Below are 26,879 nucleotides of genomic sequence, written 5' to 3' on the forward strand. Positions count from 1 at the left end.
TGCTTGATTGAACTTCTATCATAACAAGAACCAACGCAATAAAATTATGCAAAACAAGACTAGCTGATCAAAATCAGATTAGAATCATTGACGCATATCGAACAGTAGCTTTATACAACAGCAAGATACATTAAAACTCGTTATTGACAAATTATACAAGTAAAAATTTCTTCGCAATATATATATACATATCATATACATATACATATATACATATTATGTCTAGTAAATAAAATGTGCTTTAAATTTGCAATACATATATTTTGCTTATAACGTGAAAAATTAGATTAAACATCTATGTAATCAATTAAAACTCTTCAATTATGTATCAGCTTTAAAATAAATAATTATATGAATGTAGGATTTAATGATGATGTGCGGTAAAAGAGTGTTATTCAAAGAGCAAATAAATTTAAACCTGCAGAAATTTAAGAACATTAAATGCAAAACCTTCAAATTGTGCGCCGAGTACTGCATTAAAAGTTTGAAATTCCAATTTCCAAAAGCAAGATTTCAGAAATTTTTCTTTTATTATTCGAACGCAAGGAGCATCGTAAAACGCATGATAAAATTCTATCGGTACAGCCCTGTCTACACATGAATACGAACACATGTAACGAAATGACCTCATCAGAAACTTGAGTGGTAAATATGCTATAGTAAAAAGAGGGGGAATATGAACTGGTCGTGGTATCAAGACGACTATGAGATAGAGTGAAGCACGAGAGTTCGTAGAGAGCATTGCTTCGTAATATTTCCGATCGGAAAACTTGTTTTAATTTTCTCCAATCGGCATTTGTACAATCTTATTTGTAAAATATTGTGTATAAAATGCTACCGAGACGACGCGTCATTGATCTTTTGCAAGTTATCTCAACTCAATCGTAAGTAAACCAAATGTTTATCGAAAATTTCATATGGAAAAAAATAAGAGTAGCGATATTGTGTGTCAAATGGTATCACGCAGAGTATTTTCATTGTACGCAATAATATAGGCCAATATAATAATGATAAATTTAATCGAAAGATACACTATACATCTTATCTAATGGCGTCAATATGGACAATGATAAGTACGATAATTGAGATAACATCGCACTTTATTTCGTCAAAATCATAAAAACAATTTGCGTCAATTTTTCGAAGTATTGCATAAATAATTGTCAAAAAAAGTGGGATGTAAATATCAAGTGGCTATCTGTTAAAGAAATCTACACAAATTCATTATGCAATATTCATTAAAACATCATATATTAGCTCGATAGCAATGCTTATTGTTAGTGACAAAGAATGGAAATGTATTTGTCGGTAAACGTGAAACAAAAATTTTAGATGCTATTATTTTGGCTAACATTTTTTTAGATGCAGATGTCCAGCACATGGAAATCCAGGAGTTACCAGCGTATGGGAACATGGGAAAACATGGAGCACCGCGACAAACATCACGCCTAACAAGGAGTATGCATTCGAGGTAAGTCACAAAATTTTGTATACAGTAAAAACGAAGTCATTAATCATTAAATATTACGCAGACCGTTAAATCTAAGAAGTGTGTTGTATTCAGATAAGAATTATTTTTAAAACCATATTTGTATTTGCTGCCGCATGTTTTTAAACTTCTGACAATAATCTGAATATCATATCAAACTATATCAGATGCAATTCGCGCGATTGCCCTAATAAAACTATTTCAAAAATTCGTTTATTATACAAAATAATACGTACGGCAGGAACGAGTAAGTAGTAAATTTAAATAATGCAAAAAAATATTTAAAAAATATTTGAAAAATACTAGATTTTCTTCAATGGCTTATTTTTCTTATAAAAAGTTCGAAACGGTTCGCGTTTGTAATATAATAATAATTTTAGATAATATATATGTTAGTTATTTACACAATTTAAAAATAACATAAAATTTTAGATGGCTTCTTCTACTGTAAGATATGGAGTAGGAGTAACAAGAGAATTGGGAATGGACATGCAAAATTTAGGAGCGAAAAGAACATGCCTGATGACTGATCTTAATTTGGTGACTTTAGCGCCTGTAAAAACTGCTATTGATAGTCTCGCTAAGTACGGGATTCAATTCGAGATTTATGATGAAGTACGCGTCGAACCAACAGAACAAAGTTTGCAGGAATCGATCGAGTTCGCCAAGCGTGGAAATTTCGACGCGTTTATAGCGGTACATATACAAAAACATAATTACATTAACATAAGATACGGTTTCATCGATAATTTTAATTGACTAAATTTTGTCAATAGTTCTCTATCTCTTTTCATATTGCTGATATGATATCGTCAGAATAATAAAGTTGGATTATTATCAAAAATGATCAAGCTAAATGTTTTAAATAATTTTATATTAGATCTTGTATTTTCTTATATTTTATATTGGATCTCTCTATAAAAAATGCAAAAGTTTTTTTATGAAACTATATAATTTTTTTTATAATTAAGCACACAATAATACAGTAAAAAAAATCTTATTTAAAGTTCACGATAGATAAACAAATAAAATAAGAATGGCCTGTACGTGAGATAAGTTCGTAAATTATTAATTTAAGTGCCGCAGGTTGGCGGTGGCTCCGTGATGGATACCTGCAAAGCGGCTAATCTATACAGTTGCGATCGAGACGCCGAATTTTTAGATTACGTGAACGCGCCGATCGGGAAAGGGAAACCTATTCAGGTTCCTCTGAAACCGCTTATCGCCGTTCCGACAACCTCTGGTACCGGTTCTGAAACAACTGGAGTATCTATTTTCGATTATCGGCCGCTAAAGGCCAAAACGGGAATTGCGAACAGGTAATAATTATCGTATATCATTTAAAAAGATATACAGAAAAATTAATTCGTTAACGCTTTTATCGCAGAGCTCTACGTCCAACATTGGGAATCATCGATCCTCAACATACCCTGACTCTACCAGAGAAAGTGTGTGTTTATTCCGGTTTCGATGTGCTTTGTCACGCCTTAGAATCCTTCACGGCGATACCTTATACAGAGAGGACGCCGTGCCCACCAAATCCGATTCTGAGACCAGCCTATCAAGGTAGCAATCCTATCAGCGATGTCTGGGCGCGATATGCTCTACAAATTATACGCAAGTAATAAATCAATCAATTGCTTATGTAAAATGTCCTAAGATATGCGTACTTATTTGAAATTACAGAGATTTGAAATCAAATTAAAATACAAAATTGAAATATTTAAAATTAAATATTGGATAAATCCTTATCAAGCTAAAAATATATAATATTTAAAAATAATATTTAAAAATTATATAATATTAAAAATAAAAATATCTTGTTTTGATAAATAACAAAACTTCATCTCTTTTAATTTTCAATCAATTTTAGTTCGCCATAAATCAAATTTATAGAAATTAAAAAATTTTTTAAATTGCGAGTTTCCATGCAAAAAATGGTTGACTTTAAATTCGCCGAAGAAAATACGCATTTTTTTAAACACATGCTTTTCAAAAATAAATTAATAAAAGGCATATATCAATATTTATTAATTTCTTGCACAGATACTTTGAGCGAGCGGTTTACAATCCAGACGATTTGGAAGCGAGGAGTTGTATGCATTTAGCGAGTACAATGGCAGGCGTTGGTTTCGGAAACGCGGGTGTTCATCTTTGTCATGGACTTTCGTATCCCATCAGCGGAAACGTTCGAAATTTCCAGCCAAAGGTAATGAAAACTTAAATTTATATACTTATACAATTATTTCTGTATTTTATATTATATTAAACGTTTGTAAAACTTTATAATATTTTTCCGACTTGAATATATTCACTGCTATCTTATTTAAGGGATACAGCAACGATCATCCCATAGTTCCTCACGGTCTATCCGTGGTGATTTCCGCGCCGGCTGTCTTTTCCTTTACCGGAAACGCGTGTCCAGAAAGGCATTTGGAAGCTGCGGAATTACTCGGCGCAGATGTCAAAAATGCCAAACGAGCCGACGCCGGAAAGATTCTGGCCGACACGATGAAAGAATATATGCGCGTTATGAAAATCGAAAACGGCTTGACAGAGCTCGGTTTCAACAAAGAAGACATTCCTACTCTAGTACAGGGAACATTGCCTCAGGTGAATAATGTATTTAATGAGGAATATTTTTCTGATATATTTTATCAAAAAATGTGACAAGTGTAACCGATACAATCGATCAATATTGTATAGCCTCTATTTCGAGAGTGCATATTGAATTAATTTTTTTCCAGCATCGCATTACGAAATTGGCGCCTCGAGAACAATCGGAAGAAGACCTCGCACAATTATTCGAAAATTCATTTACCATCTATTAATAAATTTAATGTTACGATAATTGTATATATTACCAGAAGATTGTAATAATAATAAATAAAAATTATATTTTTTATACGATGAAAAGTAGAACTTATAAAAAAGTACATTAATTTTACTCATTAGATATCATAGCTTATTCTGTTATCTTAAAACGCGTTATTGAACACGAAAATAAATATTTTCGATTAACTCAGGACTATTTTATCCATATTCGTAAGTATAATAATTTTTGATTATTTTATTTAATAAATATTATAATTAATGTGACATAATCACATAATATGACATAAGATACTAATGGACTGTCGTTAATTTAATAATGTAGAAGTATCAATTAATTGCCATTCTATATAAAGAGAGATTGTTTTATTTAGTTTATTTGTTTTTCTTGAAACAACTATAATTAATTTTAATAGCAATTTGATTCATGTGCGTTTAATTAAATAATGAACTTTAATTAACTTCGTCTATTGTATAATTTCTAGTAAAGTAAGTCCGTATGTGCGATAGTGGATAAAAATAGAATAAAACGTAATATAAGTTTTATAATCATAACTTTCTCTTTTTTCTCCCCTCTAATTAAATTTATAATATGTTAAATAACAAAACTGTGACGCGTGTGTACAACTTCTCTCATAGAGTTTTGTAATCAGTTTCGTACTGTTTACGTTTGCGATAACGTCATTCCGAGAATAAGATTTTCAAATCTTTTTCTCTCCGAATAAGAATTGCTAAATATTAGTTAAAATAACAATCTTGCACAGAAATCATGGCACTTGTAGGAATTAACGGATTTGGAAGAATAGGAAGGATGTGTCTTCGCGCTTGCCTCGAAAAGCATATTGAAGTAAATCTCCGATTATACGCAATATAAATACGATATATCACTGATTAATAGATAAATAATATATTGATAAATATCACAGGTAAAATTAATCAATGATCCATTCCTTACCACCGACTATATGATATATCTTTTTAAACATGATTCTACTCACGGGCCGTACGGTCTACAGTTGGAATGTGACAAGGGATATATAGTTAGCGGTGGTAAATATAATTGTAATTTTTTCATGCTTGAAAAGTGAAATATAAAAAATATTGAATAAAATAAGTTTATTCTATTCTCTGTGTAAATCATATTTTCAAAATATTGTAAATTTTGATAAAGTTAAAAATCTATAAAACTAAAATAAAAAAAGAATCGCACGTATTGCAAAATTGTAATTATTGGAAAGATTTTTCCATAATAATAAATTTCAGTTTTTCTAAACTCTCAAAAACATTCTAGTTACTTCTTGTTTTATCTAATATTTATAAGACATATAATATAATAATATTTTAATGTGATAAAAAATTATGAACGTATTTATTGCTGGATCGTTCAATGAGAACTAAGAATTGCCACATCGCAAGAAAAACAACCGTGGAAAATACCGTGGAAAGAAATGGGAGTGACATATGTCATAGAGGCTAGTGGAGCATTTACAACTTTAGAGAAAGCAAGCGTAAGATTATAAATCGATATTTTTCTTTGTACTCACTCAAAATAACAGGATTTGTGTTGATGGGTAAAACTGCTAGGCCATCCTCAAAATTCTGAAAAAAAAGAAAGAATTTATTTTCAACAAGTTATTAGATTTACATTAATTTTGCGATTATATTTAGGCTTGAATAGGTTTATTCAAACTCTATGGAATCCTTGAGATATAGCATTTTATTAATTATATTTTTTTATTTTTTATTTTATTTTATATATGTTTAAATTGTCCAATTATATCTTAAAAATACGTAACCCTAACACTACGCGGTATTTTTTACAGTTACACATTGATGGTGGCGCGAAAAGAGTTATTATCACTGCACCATCAATCGATGCACCGATGCTCGTTTTCGGAGTCAATCACATGTGTTACAATCCTAAGAAGGACGGAGTCGTTTCTGCTACGTCCTGCACAACAAACTGTGCAGCTCCAATCGTCAAAATCATGCATGATAACTTTGAGGTTCTCGAAGCAATGATAACTAGTATACACGCGGTGACAGCATCCCAAAACACCGTAGATGGTCCGATAGAAAAGGTTATTCAATCTAATGTAAAACTTTAATGCTAATAATATTTTTTGCGTACAAAAAAAATTACTACAGGATCCATAAAAGAAGCACAAAAGGCTAAATGCATGCTTCTTTAATTATTTAATTATATATTAATCACATAATATCATATTTCCGAGTTTCTATCTTCGATAAATTTGTATTTATCTTCGGAGATAATATCACAATTTATTTTTAGCTTAATTAATTTAAAATAAGAAAAGTAAGAAAAATTATCAAAGCTTTATTGTTTCGCGTGATTATTTTTGCTGTAGTGTCGGCCTACCACGTTATGGAGAGATGGCAGAGGCGCTCTTCAGAATATCATTCCTACTGCAACCGGCGCCGCCAAGTCATTAGCCAAAATTATCCCCGAGCTCAAGGGCAAGATTTCAGCCATAGCATTTAGGGTACCGATCCCTAACGTTTCATTATGCGACATAACATTCAGGTAATTGGCGGATGCAGGTTCGCCACAACTTTATCGAACAACTGACCCATAAAATCTGACAACGGCATGTATTTAACGCATGTTTTTCGATTAAACTAATATAAAAATGGACCCGTTTGAGGCAACAATGTTCGATTTCTTTGATGCTAACGTACATTTGATAAGACTTAAATGATCATATTTGATACTAAACGTGCAAGATACGAACCGATATTCTTGTGCTTGAAAACCGTTTTTGATTTTCCGCTATCTTCTCAGAGTTAATAAACCGACAACATACGAAGAAGTGAAAGAAGCGATGAGAGAAGCATCCGAAGGACAGCTAAAAGAAGTACTGGGATACACGGAAGATGACTGTGTGTCGTCGGATTTTAATCACACTACCTATTCCTGTGTGTTCGACGCCAAAGCAGGCATTCCACAGACCAGTTCTTTCATCAAGATCGTCGCCTGGTAATAAAATTATTAATATCATTATAAAATTTTCTCTCAAGATTCATAAATTATATAAATTATTTAATTTATATTATTCAAAATATACAATCTATGTCTCATATATAGAATTTATATGCCAGAGATTTATAATTTTTCCTTGATCAGAGAAATTATGTATTAATATTGAAAGTTTCGATGTTTTTACAGGTATGACAATGAATATGGTTACTCACATCGTATAGCCGATCTGGTTCAATACATGTATAACGCCGATTACGGTAATGTTCCTGAAACTGGACAAGCTATCGAGCATGGTGATGCTTAAAGGTTATTTAATGATACTTATAAAAACTTACTTTATGGACACACAATCACGTGCTTTCTTTACATGATTAAAATAGAATAAATATTTTGACTGATATTTATCGAAACAGATGTCTCCAAGATATGAATAGAAATTGAAAAATTAGAGCTATGTGTGAGGTTAGCGCGTTTTGCCTTTGTATGCAAGATGTTAAAAAATACTTTTATGGAAAGCTGTAAAAACTACGTTTTTCGTATTGTAACTATATATTGTACATCTTGTATAGCAAGATTACTGATATACACGTATATCATATCACTGCCATTTTGCGAACAATTATCTCAAAGTATGAAACATCTTTGAAAAAGAGAGCTTTTGTCCTTACCTTCCGCTAAGCACACTTCGTTGCTCTTTCATTCGCACGATCCGTGAGATGAACACAACGATGATAAACACTGAATATATATCACTCCATCGCTTTCAAGAAGTATTTACTTTAACTGATTCGACTCCTCACACACAAATGTGGATCCGAAAGAAACGACAAGATTCAAACTTTGAACGAACACCGGCGTCGGTTACTATCGTCGAACTTCGCGGCGCGGCACACGTCGATAATCGGATCACGTGACTCGTCTGACGCCGGCGTTGACAAGTCACGTGACGCCGAGCGTCGACGATGATGCACGAGACGGCGTCGGTTACGCGCCAGCGCGGACGGGCATGGTTTATATTAGCGATCCGTGCCCTTCAAATGACACTACTTCGTTAGTAGCCGCGACGAACGGAACTGTTCTTTCTTACTGGTGAGTATCCTCCTCTCAATTTGACACGTATTTCGTGGTTTTATCTTTACTATTGTGTGTGATGAATCATCCTCGCCGGTCGCTCGTTCACCCGTTATATGGAGTTCGTTCCTGTCAAACATAATACATGCGTACGTGTCGAATGTCAGCGTCTCCCATTTCGCGACGAATGCCGCATCGGCCATTCTCGTGACGTCGAATGGACGAGTATCCTTTATCCTCATCGAGAATATCGAGATCACGCGAGGCGATCGGTTTTCTGCATTCTTATGGGAGAACTTTCGAGAAACATGTCGCGATGATGTAACGACGAGATGAGATATCTTCTTTTAGCCGGCCGCGAAAATTAATCTCGAGAAATGTCCTTCGCTTATGTATAGATGACGATCGTTAAACGGTCCTCGCACAATCAATATTATTGCTCAACAATTATTGGTTATTAATAGAACCAATATTTGGCGTACCACACAATCATTACTTATCGATCGGATATTGTTAGTCGTTTAAAATATAATTTGCATATTGAGATTATTATTGTGTTAGGTACAATATAATTGCATCAGTTAGTAATAGAAAACACATACTGGTTATTAAGATTTTTTATGCCAATAAAATATAAATTATTGTAGATATATTAGTAACAATATTATTTTTATTAAATATTGTACGAGACAATAATTCCTTGAAATTTAATAATCTGCTTATTTTTATCTCTCCTTCTTACACTTTATTATTTTATTTATATATGTAACTGTTTATATTCCAAATATTTGAAGAAAACATTTACAAACATCGTTTTGTGATTTAACGAATTGTTGTAAAAATAAGAAGAGTTTTCAGCTAATATTTAAAATAGAAAGATTAAAATTGTATGAGCTTCATAAATAAACACAAAATTATCGTAACTTTGATACTCGATTACGAATAAATTTGTTAAAATATAATAATAATTACAAAAAAATTTATCGCACTCACGAGAAAAATTTAGTAGTATTTGTTGTAATATTTTTTTATTCGCCTGTATGTTTGACTAAAGATCCGAACTCCGTCTCCTCAATGCAAATTATATCATATGTAATTGCAAGAATGCATCTTTGCATCTAATCGTAAGCATCGAATGGTGCCGGCATTACGTGCGATTTATATTAATTTTATCAAATACTGTCTAATAATTTCATATATGTCAGATCATCATCATCCTCAAGAATGTCGAGTTGTTAAAAAAATCTAGCCACACCCCCTTTAACCTTGCTTGACCTCCAAGATCTGCTCATCCAATCCGACGTGGTGTTTTCGAGCAATGTGCCAAGATGTTGCTGTCACAGCTGCTTTCGTAGTCAAGTCATAGAATCAAGATTAAATAACATTGAATAATTTCACATTGGAAATTACATAAACGGTTATAAACGAATCTCTTCGATAATTAGTTTATTTGTATTTTAATCGTATTTCTAGACTTAATAAATATTAAGATTTTTAAAAAATTTATCTGTTTAATATATTGGCAATGATATCGTAAGAAATTCGCTTTAAACAATGTAATTTTTACTTAATAAAACAAGATAATCTTTATAAGCACAGTGACGTGCATAATTAGTAATATTTAGTGCATCTATGTATATATGTGCGATATAAATAACAGTATCGATAATATCAATTTTAATTTATACGATATTTATCAATATCCTTGAAATATAGAGCAATTAGTATCCCGAGAATAATGAAGAAATAAACCATGCGCTGCAGTCATCATAATTCACTCTCCCCAGTCTAACCTATCTAATAACGAGATTCATTACGATGAGATTTATTTTCTCGCATCTGTTTGACGTAACCGCGCCGGCATCACTGATCGCAATCGCGCAGAAAATACACGGCCGTCATGCAGCACTTTATAATACTCTCATTCGTCGATTTTCCAGTTGCAATCAAGAAGACGACATGAGCAAAATCGGAATTAACGGATTTGGCCGTATCGGCCGTCTCGTACTGAGGGCTTCCTTGGAGCGTGGTGGTCAGGTACGTTGAAAAGCTAACAACCTGCGAATCGGATCGAATCACGATCGTTTTACTAATCTGTAATCTCTCTATCAACCAGGTCGTCGCCATCAATGATCCTTTCATCGGTCTCGATTACATGGTCTACATGTTCAAGTATGACTCCACCCACGGCAAGTTCAAGGGAGAGGTCAAGGCCGAGGATAACTGCCTCGTTGTCAATGGAACTAAGATCGTCGTCTTCAGCGAGCGCGAACCGAAGGCGATTCCTTGGGCGAAGGCCGGTGCCGAGTACGTCGTCGAATCCACCGGCGTGTTCACGACCATCGAGAAGGCATCTGTATGTCCTGAGATCAAAATAAGATTTATATCCAATTCATTGGTTCTTCAGTATTTTTGAGTTCAATGTCTTTTGGCATATTTGCAGGCTCATTTGGAAGGCGGTGCCAAGAAGGTCATCATCTCCGCTCCGTCGGCTGATGCACCAATGTTCGTGGTCGGTGTAAATTTAGAGGCTTACAATCCGAGCTACAAGATAGTCTCCAACGCCTCTTGCACCACCAACTGCTTAGCACCTCTTGCCAAGGTGGTCCATGACAACTTCGAGATTGTCGAGGGTCTCATGACGACCGTACATGCGATTACAGCCACTCAGAAAACCGTCGATGGACCTTCTGGCAAGGTACATAAGATACATAGCTATTTAGCAAAAGAAAATCATTTAAGATGAAGATTATATGCTGTTATATAACAACGTTTACTATTCTTTTCCGATGACAGTTGTGGCGTGATGGTCGTGGTGCGGCGCAAAACATTATTCCCGCTGCAACCGGCGCTGCCAAAGCAGTAGGCAAGGTTATTCCAGCTCTCAACGGGAAACTCACCGGCATGGCTTTCCGTGTACCCGTACATAACGTGTCCGTGGTTGATTTGACGGTTCGACTTGCCAAGCCCGCCACATACGAAGCTATCAAAGCCAAAGTAAAGGAGGCTTCCGAGGGTTCTCTGAAAGGTATTTTGGGTTACACCGAGGACGATGTTGTCTCATCTGATTTCATCGGCGATAACCACTCCAGCATCTTCGACGCCAAGGCTGGCATACCTCTCAACGACAACTTCGTAAAGCTGATCTCGTGGTACGACAATGAGTTCGGTTATTCCAGTCGAGTCATTGACTTGATCAAGTTCATGCAGAGCAAAGACAACTAAACAGTTTTCGCGATTCGATTATTCATCCGCATCCTTCTAGCTCCGGTCTCGCCGTACGGCGAACCAATCGCTGTATGGTGCATATCACTGTAAAAAAAGCTGTTGTAAAAAACCGTATTTAATCAGCATCATTACTAACTTGTAGCAGAGATATACACGGAATAAAACAAGGCGTGTAGCGTACATTCTTTCTCGCACAGTTGATAGAGTTGTTGATTGAATGTGTTCATCGCTAATTGGAATATAAAACAAGACAGGCTCTAGTGTTTATCGTATTTGAAAATCTATATTTATCTGGTTACACTGTGTCGGAGTTGATTCAGCTACGAATCGTAAATATAAGTGTGAATATTGTCACATAAATATTATGCAACAGTATGATCGCGAAATTTATGTTGCGTAAAATCGAGGTGAAATAAAAGTAGAGAGAAATGTATGACAATATAATTGCAGTTAAATTTCATTGTATTAAATCCACAATAAACTCAAAAAATTTTATTCGTCAGAAAATGAAGAATAGTTTCGTCACAATTTTTTTTGCGAGCACGGAGGTTTTACTGTACTTATATCCTACCATGATAGAATTATAAGCATATATACTCGCCTTTCATCACTCGGTCATTCGTACACTAGAGATACATTATAAGTACTTGTGATTTTCTTCTGTATATGTTTGACATTATTTTTCATTCACACATACAATAACATCAATAAAAGTTCTTAGGAAACTAAAATAGTTCCTTTATTTATATTCGGCAGACACTTTTGTCTATATGTATAGTCTACATCATTACATGTTTTTACAAGATCGCAGACGGATAATTAGTCGAAGATAATTCTAATATAAGCATTAATCTTATACAATTTTTACACAGTATCTAAACAATTACAAAAGATTTATTTTGTCCCATGATTTCATTGTGAAGATTTTATCTCTCTAAATAGTTCCGTGATTTGTATTTAACAAGACAATACTGTCGGCCTCATCGTTAATGATAGTAATATAAACTTTAAAATTTCGCGGTATATGGCACAAAGAGTTATTAGTTTAGTAACAACAATCACACTTGGCAAATTTATTTATCTGCTATTTATATAATAAATAGCAATGAAAATATTTATGAACGCATAACATAAATCTCTTGTATATTATATATAATCACGGATTAATATGTAAATATGTTATAGAGAAATAACGAATTGGGAATGAAGCGCTCAGACTGATATAGAACTACGCCACATAAAAGTTAAACTTTCAAAAACATATAAAAAGAATTTATTTGAAAATTATTATTTAATTTAAAAATAACTTTGCTCATCTATTCATTGTAAGGCAATCGTATATGTGTGAAGAATCACTATGTTATTGAAAATCTATATGAGTAGCTAAAGAAAACAAACTATTATATCGATTTTGTGGCTTTAATATAGATCTATATTATTCTTATACTTTAAATAGTATGTAACCAACTACAGCACATATTTCTTCAAATCTACAATATAAATTGATATAATCATTTCAATGAATTAATACACAATCTCGACGTATTTAACGCGAATTGATTCTGAGCATCATATATATATCTATATAAATTCATTTCCGAAGTATTCTGTTCCTGCAGATTTCACATTTTTTATCTTATATATCTTTTTTTAAATATTTAATAAGTATTTTATATAGATTACAAAGTAACAGTCCTGATTATCTCGTTTCTCAGTTGATGTTATCTTTTTTTATGTGAAAATTTTATATAATTATATAATAAATACAATCAAAAATGCGTATTCGGGCATGCAAAGCGGCAAACTTTCCGAAGAGATAAATGATGATAGAAAGAACAAGGAATTAGATATGCAAAATCGTGCGACTTGTAAGGCATCAGTGCGCAAAGTTCTTTTCTTGGAAAATCTCTGTAGCAAGTTTGGTAAATTTTGACTTTACTGGGACGATACCTAGTCATCAAGGTTACGAGAAATTACACTTATGTATGCAAAAAAAACCATGCAAGATATTTAGAACAAGGTAAGATGGTAAAAAACGATAGATAAAACTTCACGCATCGTTACTATTAGACAATACTGTTCTACGAACAATATCATCGTAACAAAAAACAATCCTTGGAAAACAGTAACGCGACAAGTATGGCAAATTTTGTTCTGCAAGGAAAGCAGTAGTGTTGTCATAATATGCACATCACGAATTTTTTGCGCGCATATACATCCCGCGATCGCAGATATTAAAAATAAATTATGAAAAAGTACTTTCGTATTAGAACATTACATCAGAAATTTTCTACCATTTTACATATGACAGACATTTTAAGTGGAAGAATTAGCCGCTATATGATTAAAGCAACTTGTCAAGAAGTAAGGAATTAATTTTACTGTGTAAGGAACGGATATTCTTTTTATAAATCTCCGTCCCTTAATTGGGATACAATATTTTTTACTTATAACAATGAAATGAATTCTTTATCTCTTGGTTACTTGTTATCATAATGTAGTAATTTTCACTTAAAATCCCTTAATTCATGTACAGGGTCAGGAAGCAACCGAATCCGGATTTCCTGAATGACAAATATTCTAATACCGAGCTACCCACACACACAGCATTTCAATCTCTTATCTTATAATTATAGTAAGTATGCGTTACCGGGAGCGCGACATGATGAGTAAAGCATCGTTTAGAAAAAAACTTCCAATATGTGTGACGAGTATTTTAACGATATTTCCTAGACATTACTATATGAATTTGATTATTTAGATGAACTTTTACATCTTTCCATGCTTTACTATTTTATATATTGTTTGACAGCTGGTCCTGATGATCCAAATAAGAGACCGACACATATGATTTTGAACAATTAATAAATCACATTTGAAGAAAAACTTGCGCTTCGATTACTGCGCCTGGCTCTCAATTAGTTATCTCACACCTTTTCTTTTCATTTTCTGCATAAAAATGTAACATAGTAAAACAAATTATCGTAGAATATATAATGCATTTAGGTATACAATATACAATATGATTACTCGTCGAATGTCATTTATCAGATTGTCAAGTTGTTTCAGGTCGTTATTAATAGGATTTTGATAAAAGCAAATAATCAATGTGGCTTTAACATGTTTCACGATAATTGTCAAGTAAAAAGCAGATACTAAAATAGCATCGACGACAATAATACACGATACATTAATCCTCTCATCTTATAAAAAAGACTGCAAGAATATCAAAACCAATTAATACTGGTACTATAAAAAAAATGTGTTACAAAAGTTAGCTTACGAATCCCTTTCGGATTGTCAGGTTCGGTAACATGTACCGTGTCTTCATTGTATTCGATTCTCGTCAATCTTGGAAATATATATAAATCTATGGCGAGAGACGAAAAAGGAAGCTATTATGCGAAATGTAACACGCAAGTTAATAAATCACAAATTTGATAATATAAGCTTTAAACTTTAGCGAATTTCTTAACACTTTTTCATATAAATATGAACAATAGCTCATCAATTTGACAAAAGTAAATTCATAAACATTTATAAATCTGAATATATAGGAATCATTTATGTAAAATCAATTTTGTATATACATAATTTATAATTTATATATCTCATACTCTTCTCTCATTCTCAAGTAAAATACTTAGAAATAATCTTTTTTGTAAATTCCCTTGACGTATTTGTCCGCCTACATTGATTATTATGAATATGAATGAATACATCGTTGGGAAAAGAAGAATTTTAGACTAGCATAACATATTAAATACATATGTTTACAATGAATTGAGGATACATAATACCTCATGCAGCTTTGATCGAATGGATGATAGCGAATAATAATCACATCAAGTCAAGAGCAAGAGTTTAGCACGTAGATTTATACGTTCTTGAAGCGCGCTAGCTAGTTCTCTTGTCAATTCTTCGCAGACTAAGCGTAATTCCGCATTCTTATCCCTTAATTCTTGCAAGGTTAGTTTTTTCCCATCCTCCGATTCGTCTTTATTATCTTCTTCACCGCAATCTCGTTCTGTAACAAGAGATTATATTTTAACTATCAGATATAATTAGTAAAAACAAAAATATGATATTAAAATACATCGTTTTATAAAAACAAAAAAATACTTTTAAGTACTTTCACGAATTCATTTTCTTTAAAAAAAAATCAAATATTTCAGCTTAAATATAATAATATTAATTACATAAAGTTTACGTATTATAAAAAAAATAAACTGTATATAATAAATATAAATAAACAGAAAATGCTAAATGTTGTTAAGAAAATAATGAGAAAATTTTTTACTTGGACTGGGTTTTCTATAAATATGAAATGCTCCGCACACTCCGGTGAATTGTTGAGATTGTGGCACTGTATTTTCTATAGATGATATTGTAGTCTCAGGTACTTCACTCTTGGGCGAAAAATGAGAGAAGTCAGCAACAAAAGCTTGACTTTCACTTAAGGTTCTTTGTCCTTCGCCCTCGCTTCTTTGTCCGACCAATTTACGAGGCGAAGTCTGCAATAAAAATGCATCATTACATCTTTCATAGAATATTATATAATCTCTGTTTTAGAGATGTATGTTTTAAAAATAATATTATTTCTCTCTTATAAGATTATATAAAGCGTTTTTCTCTAAAAATAAAAAGAAGTTTTTTATTATATATAAAGAACTTACGATTCCTGGTGACATTCTAGGTGGTACTAGTGGTGGTGCCCCAAGAAAACTTTGACCATTCTTTCCTACAAAAAAATATATGCATATAAGTCAAAACATGTAACTTTAGTTTTATAATCACAAAAATATGTCAGATTATCAACAACACATACCTAATTTATTAAGATCGAGACTAGAACTGCGTGCATGTGTTCTATATGGTCTGGGTGGCGGTGGAGGCGGTGGTTCCTTCTTGGGAGTCACGATTACGGCGTCTTCAGGAGCTGCGGAGGATTTCTTTGTAAGAGGTCGTTGCACTAATGACGCCGCAGAATGTTGCAGATCATCATCCACCAAAGTAGTACAACTGCTACTGCTGCCATTAGCGCCAGAAGCGAGAATTGCCGCTTCCGGCGTTAAACGCAACGGCACTGGATGCAAAATCTTCGGGTCTCGTTCGACGGCTGATTTTTGGAAATCGAAGTTCACTAGCTGCAATCCTGGGCTGGTAACTGAACTACTTGCTCCAGTCGGCGAATCTACAAACTTCGTCCATTCCCTATTCTTCTCACGAGCATTCGCGGAATTCGGCGGCGATTTTTGAACAGTTGTTGCCGGTGGGATTTGCGATGCGGCAGTTGTTTGCATGACTAATGGAATTGACAAGGACGGAGGTAAAACGTCCGGTAGAGGCACATGATTTCTCCTCAGCACAACAAGATGCATAGCTACATAAAATTCTTGTAAACTGAGCGCTCCGTCTCTAGTAACATCTGCAAGCTGCCAAATACGTCTTAACTCGGAAACGGGAAGTCGCGATTTCTCGAAAAATGTTCTGGCCACAGGTCCTGCCAGAAGACCTTCTGGATCAGGTTGCAATTGCGCAAATTGCGCAGTGTAGTAATCACGTTGCTCATCACTAATAATCCATACTTCTTCCGGTGGAAAACCCGAACCGTCGCCTTCTCCTTCACCTTCATCACTGCTATGACGTTCTGAACTCTCCTCCTCTGTACCCAATAGCTGTCTTTGCTCTTCAGAAACTAATAAACCTTGCCAACCTCCAGAAACAGAATCCAGGATTGTTTCACTACCCAACATACCATCATTCCTCTCTTGAGTCACACTGTTTGTTGGTGTAGGGGAATCTGTGCTGCCACCAGTTTCACGCGGAGATTCTGCTTCACTTTCGCTTTCAGTAGTACTTTCTGGAGGATGATGTCTACCTTTTATTCCTCTAATTGAATCTGAACTCCTTCTGCCATCCTCATCACCAGTTGGCCATGTAAATCTTGGTAAAGTAATAATATCCGAAGATCCAGTTATCATATCTCTGGAGATTTCCAAACCAGCCTGATGGACAGCTACGAGTTTCAATACCGCATAAAATTGTTTCTTGCCCAGATGTGTGTTGTTTTTAGTTCCCATACAAATATCCAATATCTACAAATTAAAAGAAACATTTGTTATTAAAAAAATATATATCTATGTAACAATATATAGTTATATTTCTATAATATTCCAATACCTGTATATTGTAGATTAATTTATCAGATGTTTTAATAAATCAATCAATTTTTATTTTCTTTTCTTTAAAATGTCAATGATTTTATAATCATCATTCTAATGATAGTAATCCGCTTTGCACTAAAAATAATGTACACTTTACAGAACGTAAACATTTAATCTCGTGATGCCCTAGATTACGTTAAAAGCTACGGAAATGACTCAATATACTCCTACTAGCAGATTAATTGATTCAGCTGATACGACATAACCTCCACGAGTAAACCTGACACATTTCAATCATAAAATCTATATTATATCTATTTGATCTCGGCATCAGGAGCAACGAATCTCTCGAAAACTAGATGAATTCTATTCGCGCTATCCGCTATCAATGATGGAAGAAAAAATACCGATTCAATCAAACTCGAACCAGCCATCAAACTCACCTTCATCGTGATATCCCTGGGTAAGCTAGCCGAGCGCAACAACTCGGCGACTTTGATAACGGGCACGCTGTCGCTGTCCGTGTTCTCGCAGCAGTATATAAATATGTCACCGTAGTAGCGATGCTCGGTCGATGTCAGATGCAGACTCGCCATCGTCATCATGTCCCAATCCATCTTGAACGGTCGAGGGCGTCCGGGCCGAGACCTCCGAGAATGCGTGCCGTCCCGGCTCTCGCGTTTCTCTTAACACGTTTTTATTCTAACGTCCCGTTCTTCTCGTCCCGCTACTTTTCGTCGATCGCGACACGGTCTACTTCTTCACGTTACGGCCGCGATCTGTGCGGTCACATCTCGTCCTCGTCGCGCGAATCTCGGCGAGTCCCGCGGGAACGCGAGAAACATTCATTTACAAGCTACACCCCCGTGCGCGATTATCGGATGATCGCTATCTCCGGCCTCCGGCTGGCTGGCATGTTTGACATTACCATAATCCGTGTAGACTAACTCTCTCCCTCGCCGTGCATCTTCCGGGCGGTCTGCGCGCGATAACTCTAGTTGCTCGCATCGGTCGACTCCGTCGACTGGCGGGAAACTCGAGATAAATTGATAACATCGTGATTATATAAATCCGATGAAACAATAGATTAATTCCTCTAATGTCTGAATATTATTCTCTCTCTCCTCTTGTCTTGGGATGCAGTCAAGCAATATTAATTATAGCGATTTGACTGGATGAATAACTATTTCTACATGTAATTTCCGCATATTGTGTATATCTGTGCATACAGACATACAAAACGTGCTGAAAAAAATATAATTCAAAGAAATAACGATAATATATATAGATTGGTCAATATAATATATTTCATGATTCATATTATTCTGATCTAACGACACCTCAACAAGTATCGAAGTTAAAAAGATCGAAATCATTCATTAGTAATAGAGCCGTAACAATAAACGTGGAAATTACATTATTGTTGGTACGTTCTCTCTCTTTTACAAGAATAAATTCAATATCTGTCGATACACATTCACACGTTTTATATTATTTAATACAGGTTTTTTTCATAAAGATATCGCTATGTAAGATTGGGATAGAGTTATGAATGGGCAGAATACACACGCGCACATTTCAAAGTCAATGAAATCGTCCAGAATCCCGTCTCTTCGAAAGTCGAGACAGAAATGTTCAACGAAGCGTTTACAAGTCATCGAATATTGATATCGCTTTTCGATAATGGAAACAAACGAGATATTATTAATTAATCGTACAAAATGTGACTCGTGACTAGAAAAAATTATTACAATACAATACTTCCCCGATCAATATAATGATAATGCTAGTTTCATTAGCAGGATGCAATAGTGTTTTTAAATCGGTCGATTTGGAGTTTGTATGTTTAGATGAAAGCAACAGTCAGTGAAATGAAGAATTCTCCACGTTGGCCAACGAAGAAGTGCCCTTCTTTCCGCTATCGCAGCGTCCTGCGTTCGATTTCTGTCCGGTCGTTTTCAATCGCAGCTGCACCGATGAATCTTCTTTCGGACTTTCGGTAATATTTTCAAAGTCCCAATTGTCGAAATGTTCCTCGAGTAGATCTTCCAATTTCTTCGAAAGCACCTCAATCTTTCTTGTTCGCTCATCATCATGCTGTAATAAAACAACTTCCTGAGAATGGAACTTGAATCTAACACGATACGAATTTAAAAAAATCGAAAGAAATTTGTGAACCTTGCGAAATTAAATTCTTATTTTTTTTAAATTATATGTTGAAATATTATATTTATAATCTTTGATTTATGTGTGTGTGTGAAGATTAAATAATCTAAAATTTTATATATAATAATTCTTATATATAATCTCTTTTTATCGAATGAATGTCACATATCAGTTAAAAGAGCTAAATGCATTTTATACAACTTGATTACAAACCTGATGATATAATCTTGCATTATGAATAATGCGACGGAAATCTTTTACGGCGTGCTCAACTTTGTGATAAATCCGATTCTTCAGCTTGTACTCGACGATCTCGAGAAACATCGGACTCTTAACAACCTTGCAGTAATCCTCCATCTGCGAATCGAGAAAGAATATTTTCATCAAATATTATCTGAAAAAAAAAAAAAAAATGTAATTTTTTTTAAAATCGGAAACTAACTATTTCTGCGGACAGAGACTGGCCATCCTTATTATTGCACGAGAGTGGATACTTAAAGATCTTCGCTTCGTCCATTTGCCAGACAGTTTGATGAATCGTTTCCAATTTACTCAGCGCAAGAGGACTGAGGCTCTGCTTTTTCCTGGAACTGTACCACACCGACCAGCCGCGATCGCTCGATTTAATGGCACACTTATCTTTCGAGTGTTCCAGATCTTTCTTTCCATGCGTTTTCGCAGTGATTGACAATTTTGGCATTACGTTGTTCGATTTGGCACCGCTGACTTTTGTGCACGATCCTTCCTCCAATTGGAGATCGTTGCCGCCTGCACTTCTCACTGTCTTCTTATCAGCTGATCTTCGCGATTTATGTAGAAGCTGATAAGATTGTTCCGGATCTTTTCTCTGACACTTGCGGCCAGGAATCGGTATTACGGTAGCCATCGATGAGTTGATTGTGCACGGCTTACACGTCTCTTTTCTCTCCAAAGGCACGTTGTTCGGTTTTATGGATCTTCGCACTGTCTCGGAATACGTAGCTCGTCCAACATAACTTTCCGATTCTTTCGTCGACGTTTCATCATTTCTCGAGAAAAAACCAGAGATATGCTCGCGGGAGAAGATCGCTGGATATTCGCTGTCGACGATTATCGCAGGTGTTTTCGTATCTGCATCCGCAGTTGACGACGTTGCGAACTGATCTAGTTTCACGTCGGCAATTTCCGAGCTATTCGAAGATTCTAAACTTCGTGGATCTACGTCGTCCTTGTGTCGCTTCTGTTTGCCGACGATACTCGCGTTATTGAGAGTCCTGATCAGCCAGGAATCCGTTTTCACGTTGGTTCTGATACCGAAAGCTGTTGAATATGCTTTTTAGAAAAGGTTTGTTTTGCTTATTACTAGGTACCACCTGCAAAAAGATCGCGAGATATTTTTTAGTAGTTTTAATAATCTGAGTAATGAAATGCGCTAAGTTTCCTCACGAGAAGATTTATTGTTTCGATAAAACTTTGAATTCTTGGCTTGTTATTGATTTAATCAGTTCTTATAAAAAATATATAACACGATAAAAGCTATTTATTTTAATCAGCGCGATAATAAAACCACAAATTCACATAATACGTTTTGTGATGATATTATTAAATATATAGAAAAAATATATTATAAAATACTTCACGATATTACATTTACTACATATATTTTTTAATGAACTCGAGAATTAATCGTGATAAATCGCAATATATCTTTACCATTTTCTTCCTCGCGCAACTGCGATGCTGATAGGACGCTCGTACTGGGCGACAGTCTGCATGTAGATCCCGAATCATCTTCCGAGGCTTCGTAGGACGAGGCATAATCGACGTTATTGCGCTTTAGTAATTTCAGATCGCTCTGCGGCGACGTCTCGGTCTTTCTGCACATATTGCCACAATCCTTTATGTTAAGAGCCTCGAGAAGTATCTCGGCCGAAGCGCACGCGGCTTTCCACGTAACATCCTGATAAGCATCCTGCGATGAAGATTCCATACGCTTTAAAATCCTAGGTGAGTTCTCGAGATTAAACAGAGGAGCAGGTAGCTGCGAAGCGGGCGGGAACGACGTCTTTATTAACGTAGCGTTACTGATGTTGGTGGTCGACGCATTTATATGCGATAGAGGTGTCGAAGACGCAAGTATCGATATACCCTTCCCTTTATTGCCACATACGTTGTGATGACTGTTCGTTGCGTGCGCGTTGCGAGACGTCGCGTTGTTGTTGTCCGATCGACGATTGAATCTTCTCTGGTGCCTCTTTCTCGGGACGTTGTAGCTTCCTGGTTTCATATACACTCGCACGTCCTCGGAGCTATCGTACTCCTCCGGCGCATGATGCGCCTGATAGCGATTGATGAAGTTACTGGCAGCCCATGGTGTACTCTGAATATTCGGCAGATTTTGCAAAGCTTGAAACTGTCGATTCGCGTCAAGCTGCTTGGGAACGCTCATCGAGTATTTCGGCATCTCTTGCTGAGTAAATAATCGCGACCCTGAATTCTCATTCATCTTCGACTCCTCAAAAGTGGATGCAGCCGGAGGCTGCGTGTTTCGCATGCTGGCAAACCAGGCCGACAGATTGGCAGCCATTTCCTTGGACTCCTTGTCGAACGTTCTCGGCTCGATTTGGCTGAGCAGAGTCATTTTATTCCTAGGCACAGCCGGAAATTCTATTTGATCGGTTTGCGATCTGCCGACATAAGTCGGATGGACCTTCGCGCTTTTAGTTCCGTAATTTTGTTCGGAATTTCTACTACTTCTTGAATTAATATCGGTAATCGGATAAGAATATCTCGAAGAGAGATAACCACCGTAAGTTAAAATCCCCGGATTGGGCACAGGATACGAAGAGCCCGAGTTACTGGACAAAGGAAATGTGAAGGATAAACAATTCTGCGCGTACAGTCCACTGTAAGTTACAGGAGTGTTCGTCGCTGGATGTTGCAGTCGGATGGATTGATCGGTATTACTATGTGATGCTAAAAGTTTATTTTCCGATTTAAAGTCGTGTCTTTTGTCCTTTGTCGCATCCGTGCTGCTCTCCATCACTTTATTCCTCAGCTGATAGAACTCGACGTTCAGCGATTTTTGAGTGGAATCGGATTTCCGCGACGCGGAGGATGCATTCTTCGTACGGAGTTTTGTACTCGCCAGACTATTAACATCATTCATGTGATACACGGAGACATTAGGTACGGACTTGGTGGTATTAATCACGGACGATAAATTCTCTGTAATCGTCCACTTGCTCCGTAATTTACTTTCTTTCTGAGCAGCTGATTGCTGTTCTTGTCGACCGGAATTGTATTGAAAATTATGTAGGCTGCTCGTTGATAATGGTGCCGATGTCGCATTGGATGGATTTTCTCGAGAAGGGGCTTTTCTAATTGTGTTCTGTTGAGCAAAGGAGCTTGAAGACGGTTGAGCAAAGAGATTATAATTCGTATAAAGCGACACATCGCCTGGAAATGAGGATGATCCGCAAATCGCATTGCATTTTCGATCTGTCATTTCGTTATTCTCTCCGAATTTCTGGAAGGTCCGCACTATTTGCTTTAGTAGTTCGCATGTGTTCTCTTCCCACGCATGAAAACATGTGATTAACTCGGGCTCCAATCTGTCAAACAAATTGGGAAAATGTTGTTTGTTCAAATAATTGTCGAGACTCAACCATCCGTTGCTGATACGCAGAAGAGCATTTATAAGATCATTAGCGAGAACTCGATCTCCCGCGAAGACCGGGATACAAGTCGAAGACTTGGTAATCGCCGTCCTAGTAGCGGATGACAAACACGTTAACCAGCTTTGTTTAGAGTCCGTATGCGAATCGTTGGAGCCAAGCACAATCTCGGCTTCCGTGCATCCCCAGTAAGCTGTTTTCCGGATCAACTCTGGATACTGTGATCTATCAGTACACGGATAGGCATCTGTTTGAACGCCTATCGACGTTCCATTTTCGTACTCGGAGCAAAAATCGGTGAACCAATTCGCCTTATTAGACACGTTGTCGCCGGCGCCGCTAAACAACGGCGCGGAATCAGTTTTGTTATCGGGTTTCGATTCCTCCTTACCCAAATCGTTCGAGGATGTGGTATTGCATAGAGCCGAGACCATCTTCTCGGCCTCAATAGTAAAATCGAAGCTGTTCGAAGATTCATCCGAGTAATGCTCCTCGTCGGTCTTCGCGGAAATGGGTTTCTGTGAAGCACGATCAATAGATTCGAGACTCTTGTTGTTGCCCGCGATATGCGCGTCGCATGAATTCTTGGCAGATGTTTCGATCTGAAGTGGCCAGCCGTTGAAATTGTCGCTATGACTGACAGGAACGATTCGAGATTCACAGATGCTTGGTGGTGTCTTGCTCGCGTTATTCTTGAACGACGAGAAATCAGATGTGGGTAAAAGCTTGTCTTTCTGCGTTGAAGCGAGGACTAAACCAACAGGCGGATTCGTGAAGAGCGGGGAGGATTGCACCGTCGCTGGGAATTGATTGCTATTGAAAGTAGTTAGATTGGTGTAAGGATTGAGGCTGGGAAGCGGGAAGGATGAATTGGGGTTGACGGTTTGCAAACTGCAAGTATTTGTGGCCGAGATATTGTAGTAAGAAGCCTGCATAGGATGCTGCTGCTGGGCGTTTTGTCGGTCCTGGATAAGGCAGAAGGTCTGTACGTTTGACGGCTTAAAGTTGAAGGATTGCGGTAACAGATGCGTCACTCTGGAATTGTTGTTGTAATGTTCGCTGGACAATGGTCCAGCATGAGCAAATGTGGATGAAGCTACTAAGAAGGACGTGGTCGACGACGGGATCGGGGCGATGCTAGAAGACGGTTGGTCAAGGAGCACCACAGGTTTCGGGTTGCAAGAAAGCGGCTGTTGCTGTTGGTAGCATAGTTGACCGCGGGATGGTTTGTTCTTGGAGTGCCATCGATTATTCTTTCCTACATCCGAAAGAATAACTGTCATTTTTGCAATTGTAAAACAAAGATAGAACAAAAAATTTATATAATCTTATAAAATTGCAATTATGATTAATATATTATTTACAATTTATTTAATATCATTTTTTCGCGTGGAACATTGTTTTACGAAACAGATTCGAAAAAGAATTGAGGATAGAAAAAAAGAAATTGATCTTATAATATTAATCGAAATTAATTTCTTTTTCAGACCTTGAAGATGTAAAGCAGCGGAATTCGATGAACCAACATGAGATTGAACATTCGGATAAACGCACGAAGGATGAAGCACTGTCCCACATGGTTGAAGAGTCACCATTGGATTACTGATGGGAGCATATAGAATTTGTTGTTGTTGTTGTGGTTGATGATAAACGGACGTTGTCGATGGGCTTGGGATCGGGGATGATCGTGGATGATGTACAGATGATCGATTTGATCGTGCAGCTGTTGGGCGCATGATCCGCTTGATCTTTAAACCAGAACTGAATCCACCACCGTCTCCGAGTCGATGTTAGCAGCTTCTATTAGACGACAAAATCTGTCAATGTCGTGTTATCGATATCGTTATTGTCCGAAGTTCTTAATATCGTTGCAAATTATTTCAGGAATGCAATTGGTTACGTCTTTCGCATGTCAAATTACATTTTTTCAATATTAATTGCGCGATATTTCATCGTATATTTAATTTCATTAGAAAATAATTATTTACTTGATTAGGACCATAACGCCGCTCTAATAATATATATTGCAAGCAAAATGCATCCCACATTAAATGTAATAAAGTTAAAGTAATGTTATTTAAAAGAATCCTTATTTGAACTTATAGTGATAGTCGTTTATCTAAGTGAGATGAATATAGCCATTGTATCAGCTGTTGATTCAAACTCATCTAACTTCTTGTTAAGAATTATGTGCATTCCTAAAAAAATCATTATTTTCGTTTCACAACATATTGTAGAATAATTAATGTCTAACTATGGTAATGTTATTTATATTATCTTATGGTAATGTCAATAACAATACTATATAGAGACATATATGTATTAAATAAATACTGCAAATCAAAACAATTTTTATTTAAAAAAAGAGAAATTATTATATGGTGATTCAATAAATGTTAATTAATAATTAGTTAGTTAATATATCATTCATATTGTAATATTAATGTTGCTATGAATACAGTGAAAATATGTATATATAATCTATTACAAGAAACATATGGAATAAGACAAACAGAGATTTTTTGAATTAATTAATATTTTTGGATTTTTGCACAATTAGAATTACAGCAGAAAAAAAGAGTATAAAAATGAGTTTGTAAAAACTGGGATAAATATTAAATATTGCATAAGAATCATAAATAATAGCTTAAAAAAGCTTAGCTTTAGAAAAGAGAACAATATACTGTGAAACATACATAATCAAATATAAAAAAGATTTTTTTTTATAAAAATTTTTTATAAAGTTGTAAAATTAAATTTTATAGTATTAGTCTTTATACATTTACTTTTTTTTCATTCTTTTTTATTATCAATATTCTTCCTCATTATCTTCTTCTATTGGCTCTTCTGTAAACTCCACTGTAAATACTGCTTTGCCGGATACTCGTCTTTCTGGAATGATTAAAATAAAATTATACAATCTCTATTGTGTAAAATATATAGGCTTAATTATAACGACTAACCTGCTCTCAAAAGAAGCAATTGACATTGATTTAATAAAGCTGCTTTTGATTTAACTTCGCTTAAACCCAACATAGATCCACTATGCATCATAATATTAACTGGAGTAATTATGGATAATATAGATTATTTAAGAAATGCTAGATAAAATAATTGGCAAAGAACTAAGTGTGATTTTATTGTTATACTATTCATTATTATCACATTAATTTGAAGGATACAGATTTATGATATCATAAGGGTTCCTGATTAAATTCGGATTGTCTGCGCCACTTGATATGATTACATTCTATAATAAATAAATAAAT

At 35.4% G+C, this 26,879-nt stretch overlaps 7 protein-coding genes across 8 annotated transcripts in view; 3 read left to right on the forward strand and 4 right to left on the reverse strand.

The window, feature by feature from the left end:
• LOC115234743 (acidic leucine-rich nuclear phosphoprotein 32-related protein-like) overlaps nucleotides 1-8,119 on the reverse strand; it is a 65,973-nt gene extending 57,854 nt beyond the window's left edge. The window contains exons 1-2 of one of the 2 annotated variants that reach the window (XM_029806057.1): nucleotides 7,991-8,119; nucleotides 5,866-5,920 (exon numbers count right to left, since the gene is read on the reverse strand). The gene's annotated coding sequence lies outside the window, so the exon portion shown is untranslated. Of the gene's footprint in view, nucleotides 1-5,865; nucleotides 5,921-7,074; nucleotides 7,157-7,990 lie in introns of those variants that run through there. The other variant, XM_029806055.1, reaches the window with a different exon arrangement.
• On the forward strand, nucleotides 670-4,398 carry LOC115234745 (probable hydroxyacid-oxoacid transhydrogenase, mitochondrial). Its single transcript, XM_029806060.1, has 8 exons — nucleotides 670-884; nucleotides 1,363-1,471; nucleotides 1,922-2,185; nucleotides 2,576-2,808; nucleotides 2,877-3,110; nucleotides 3,536-3,698; nucleotides 3,821-4,102; nucleotides 4,237-4,398. The coding sequence occupies exons 1-8, from the start codon at nucleotides 832-834 to the stop codon at nucleotides 4,318-4,320; spliced, it is 1,422 nt and encodes a 473-aa protein (XP_029661920.1). The 5' UTR covers nucleotides 670-831; the 3' UTR covers nucleotides 4,321-4,398.
• On the forward strand, nucleotides 960-12,132 carry LOC115234746 (glyceraldehyde-3-phosphate dehydrogenase-like). Its single transcript, XM_029806061.1, has 7 exons — nucleotides 960-970; nucleotides 1,411-1,417; nucleotides 8,362-8,411; nucleotides 10,334-10,430; nucleotides 10,510-10,749; nucleotides 10,837-11,091; nucleotides 11,190-12,132. The coding sequence occupies exons 4-7, from the start codon at nucleotides 10,353-10,355 to the stop codon at nucleotides 11,616-11,618; spliced, it is 1,002 nt and encodes a 333-aa protein (XP_029661921.1). The 5' UTR covers nucleotides 960-970; nucleotides 1,411-1,417; nucleotides 8,362-8,411; nucleotides 10,334-10,352; the 3' UTR covers nucleotides 11,619-12,132.
• Nucleotides 4,527-7,732, forward strand: LOC115234749 (glyceraldehyde-3-phosphate dehydrogenase-like). Its single transcript, XM_029806065.1, has 7 exons — nucleotides 4,527-5,168; nucleotides 5,248-5,371; nucleotides 5,714-5,829; nucleotides 6,145-6,402; nucleotides 6,691-6,866; nucleotides 7,125-7,319; nucleotides 7,509-7,732. The coding sequence occupies exons 1-7, from the start codon at nucleotides 5,091-5,093 to the stop codon at nucleotides 7,624-7,626; spliced, it is 1,065 nt and encodes a 354-aa protein (XP_029661925.1). The 5' UTR covers nucleotides 4,527-5,090; the 3' UTR covers nucleotides 7,627-7,732.
• Nucleotides 12,133-12,337: 205 nt separating the features above from the next.
• LOC115234744 (ralBP1-associated Eps domain-containing protein 1) lies at nucleotides 12,338-18,794 on the reverse strand. The gene is made up of 5 exons (XM_029806059.1): nucleotides 18,232-18,794; nucleotides 16,450-17,719; nucleotides 16,298-16,362; nucleotides 15,922-16,135; nucleotides 12,338-15,648 (listed from the first exon to the last, which is right to left on the reverse strand). The coding sequence occupies exons 1-5, from the start codon at nucleotides 18,403-18,405 to the stop codon at nucleotides 15,467-15,469; spliced, it is 1,905 nt and encodes a 634-aa protein (XP_029661919.1). The 5' UTR covers nucleotides 18,406-18,794; the 3' UTR covers nucleotides 12,338-15,466.
• Nucleotides 18,795-19,076: 282 nt separating this feature from the next.
• LOC115234748 lies at nucleotides 19,077-26,487 on the reverse strand. Its single transcript, XM_029806063.1, has 6 exons — nucleotides 26,397-26,487; nucleotides 25,100-25,410; nucleotides 21,647-24,868; nucleotides 20,397-21,253; nucleotides 20,168-20,311; nucleotides 19,077-19,885 (listed from the first exon to the last, which is right to left on the reverse strand). The coding sequence occupies exons 2-6, from the start codon at nucleotides 25,344-25,346 to the stop codon at nucleotides 19,652-19,654; spliced, it is 4,704 nt and encodes a 1,567-aa protein (XP_029661923.1). The 5' UTR covers nucleotides 25,347-25,410; nucleotides 26,397-26,487; the 3' UTR covers nucleotides 19,077-19,651.
• Nucleotides 26,128-26,879, reverse strand: part of LOC115234747 (ribonuclease P protein subunit p30) — a 2,362-nt gene continuing 1,610 nt past the window's right edge. Inside the window, exons 5-7 of the mRNA XM_029806062.1 lie at nucleotides 26,793-26,860; nucleotides 26,574-26,653; nucleotides 26,128-26,502 (exon numbers count right to left, since the gene is read on the reverse strand). Of these exons, the coding sequence (XP_029661922.1) occupies nucleotides 26,420-26,502; nucleotides 26,574-26,653; nucleotides 26,793-26,860 (231 nt within the window). The 3' untranslated portion in view covers nucleotides 26,128-26,419. The remainder of the gene's footprint in view (nucleotides 26,503-26,573; nucleotides 26,654-26,792; nucleotides 26,861-26,879) is intronic.

Source organism: Formica exsecta, unplaced genomic scaffold (genome assembly GCF_003651465.1).
Source record: "Formica exsecta isolate Colony F162 unplaced genomic scaffold, ASM365146v1 scaffold201, whole genome shotgun sequence".
NCBI lineage: Eukaryota > Metazoa > Arthropoda > Insecta > Hymenoptera > Formicidae > Formica > Formica exsecta.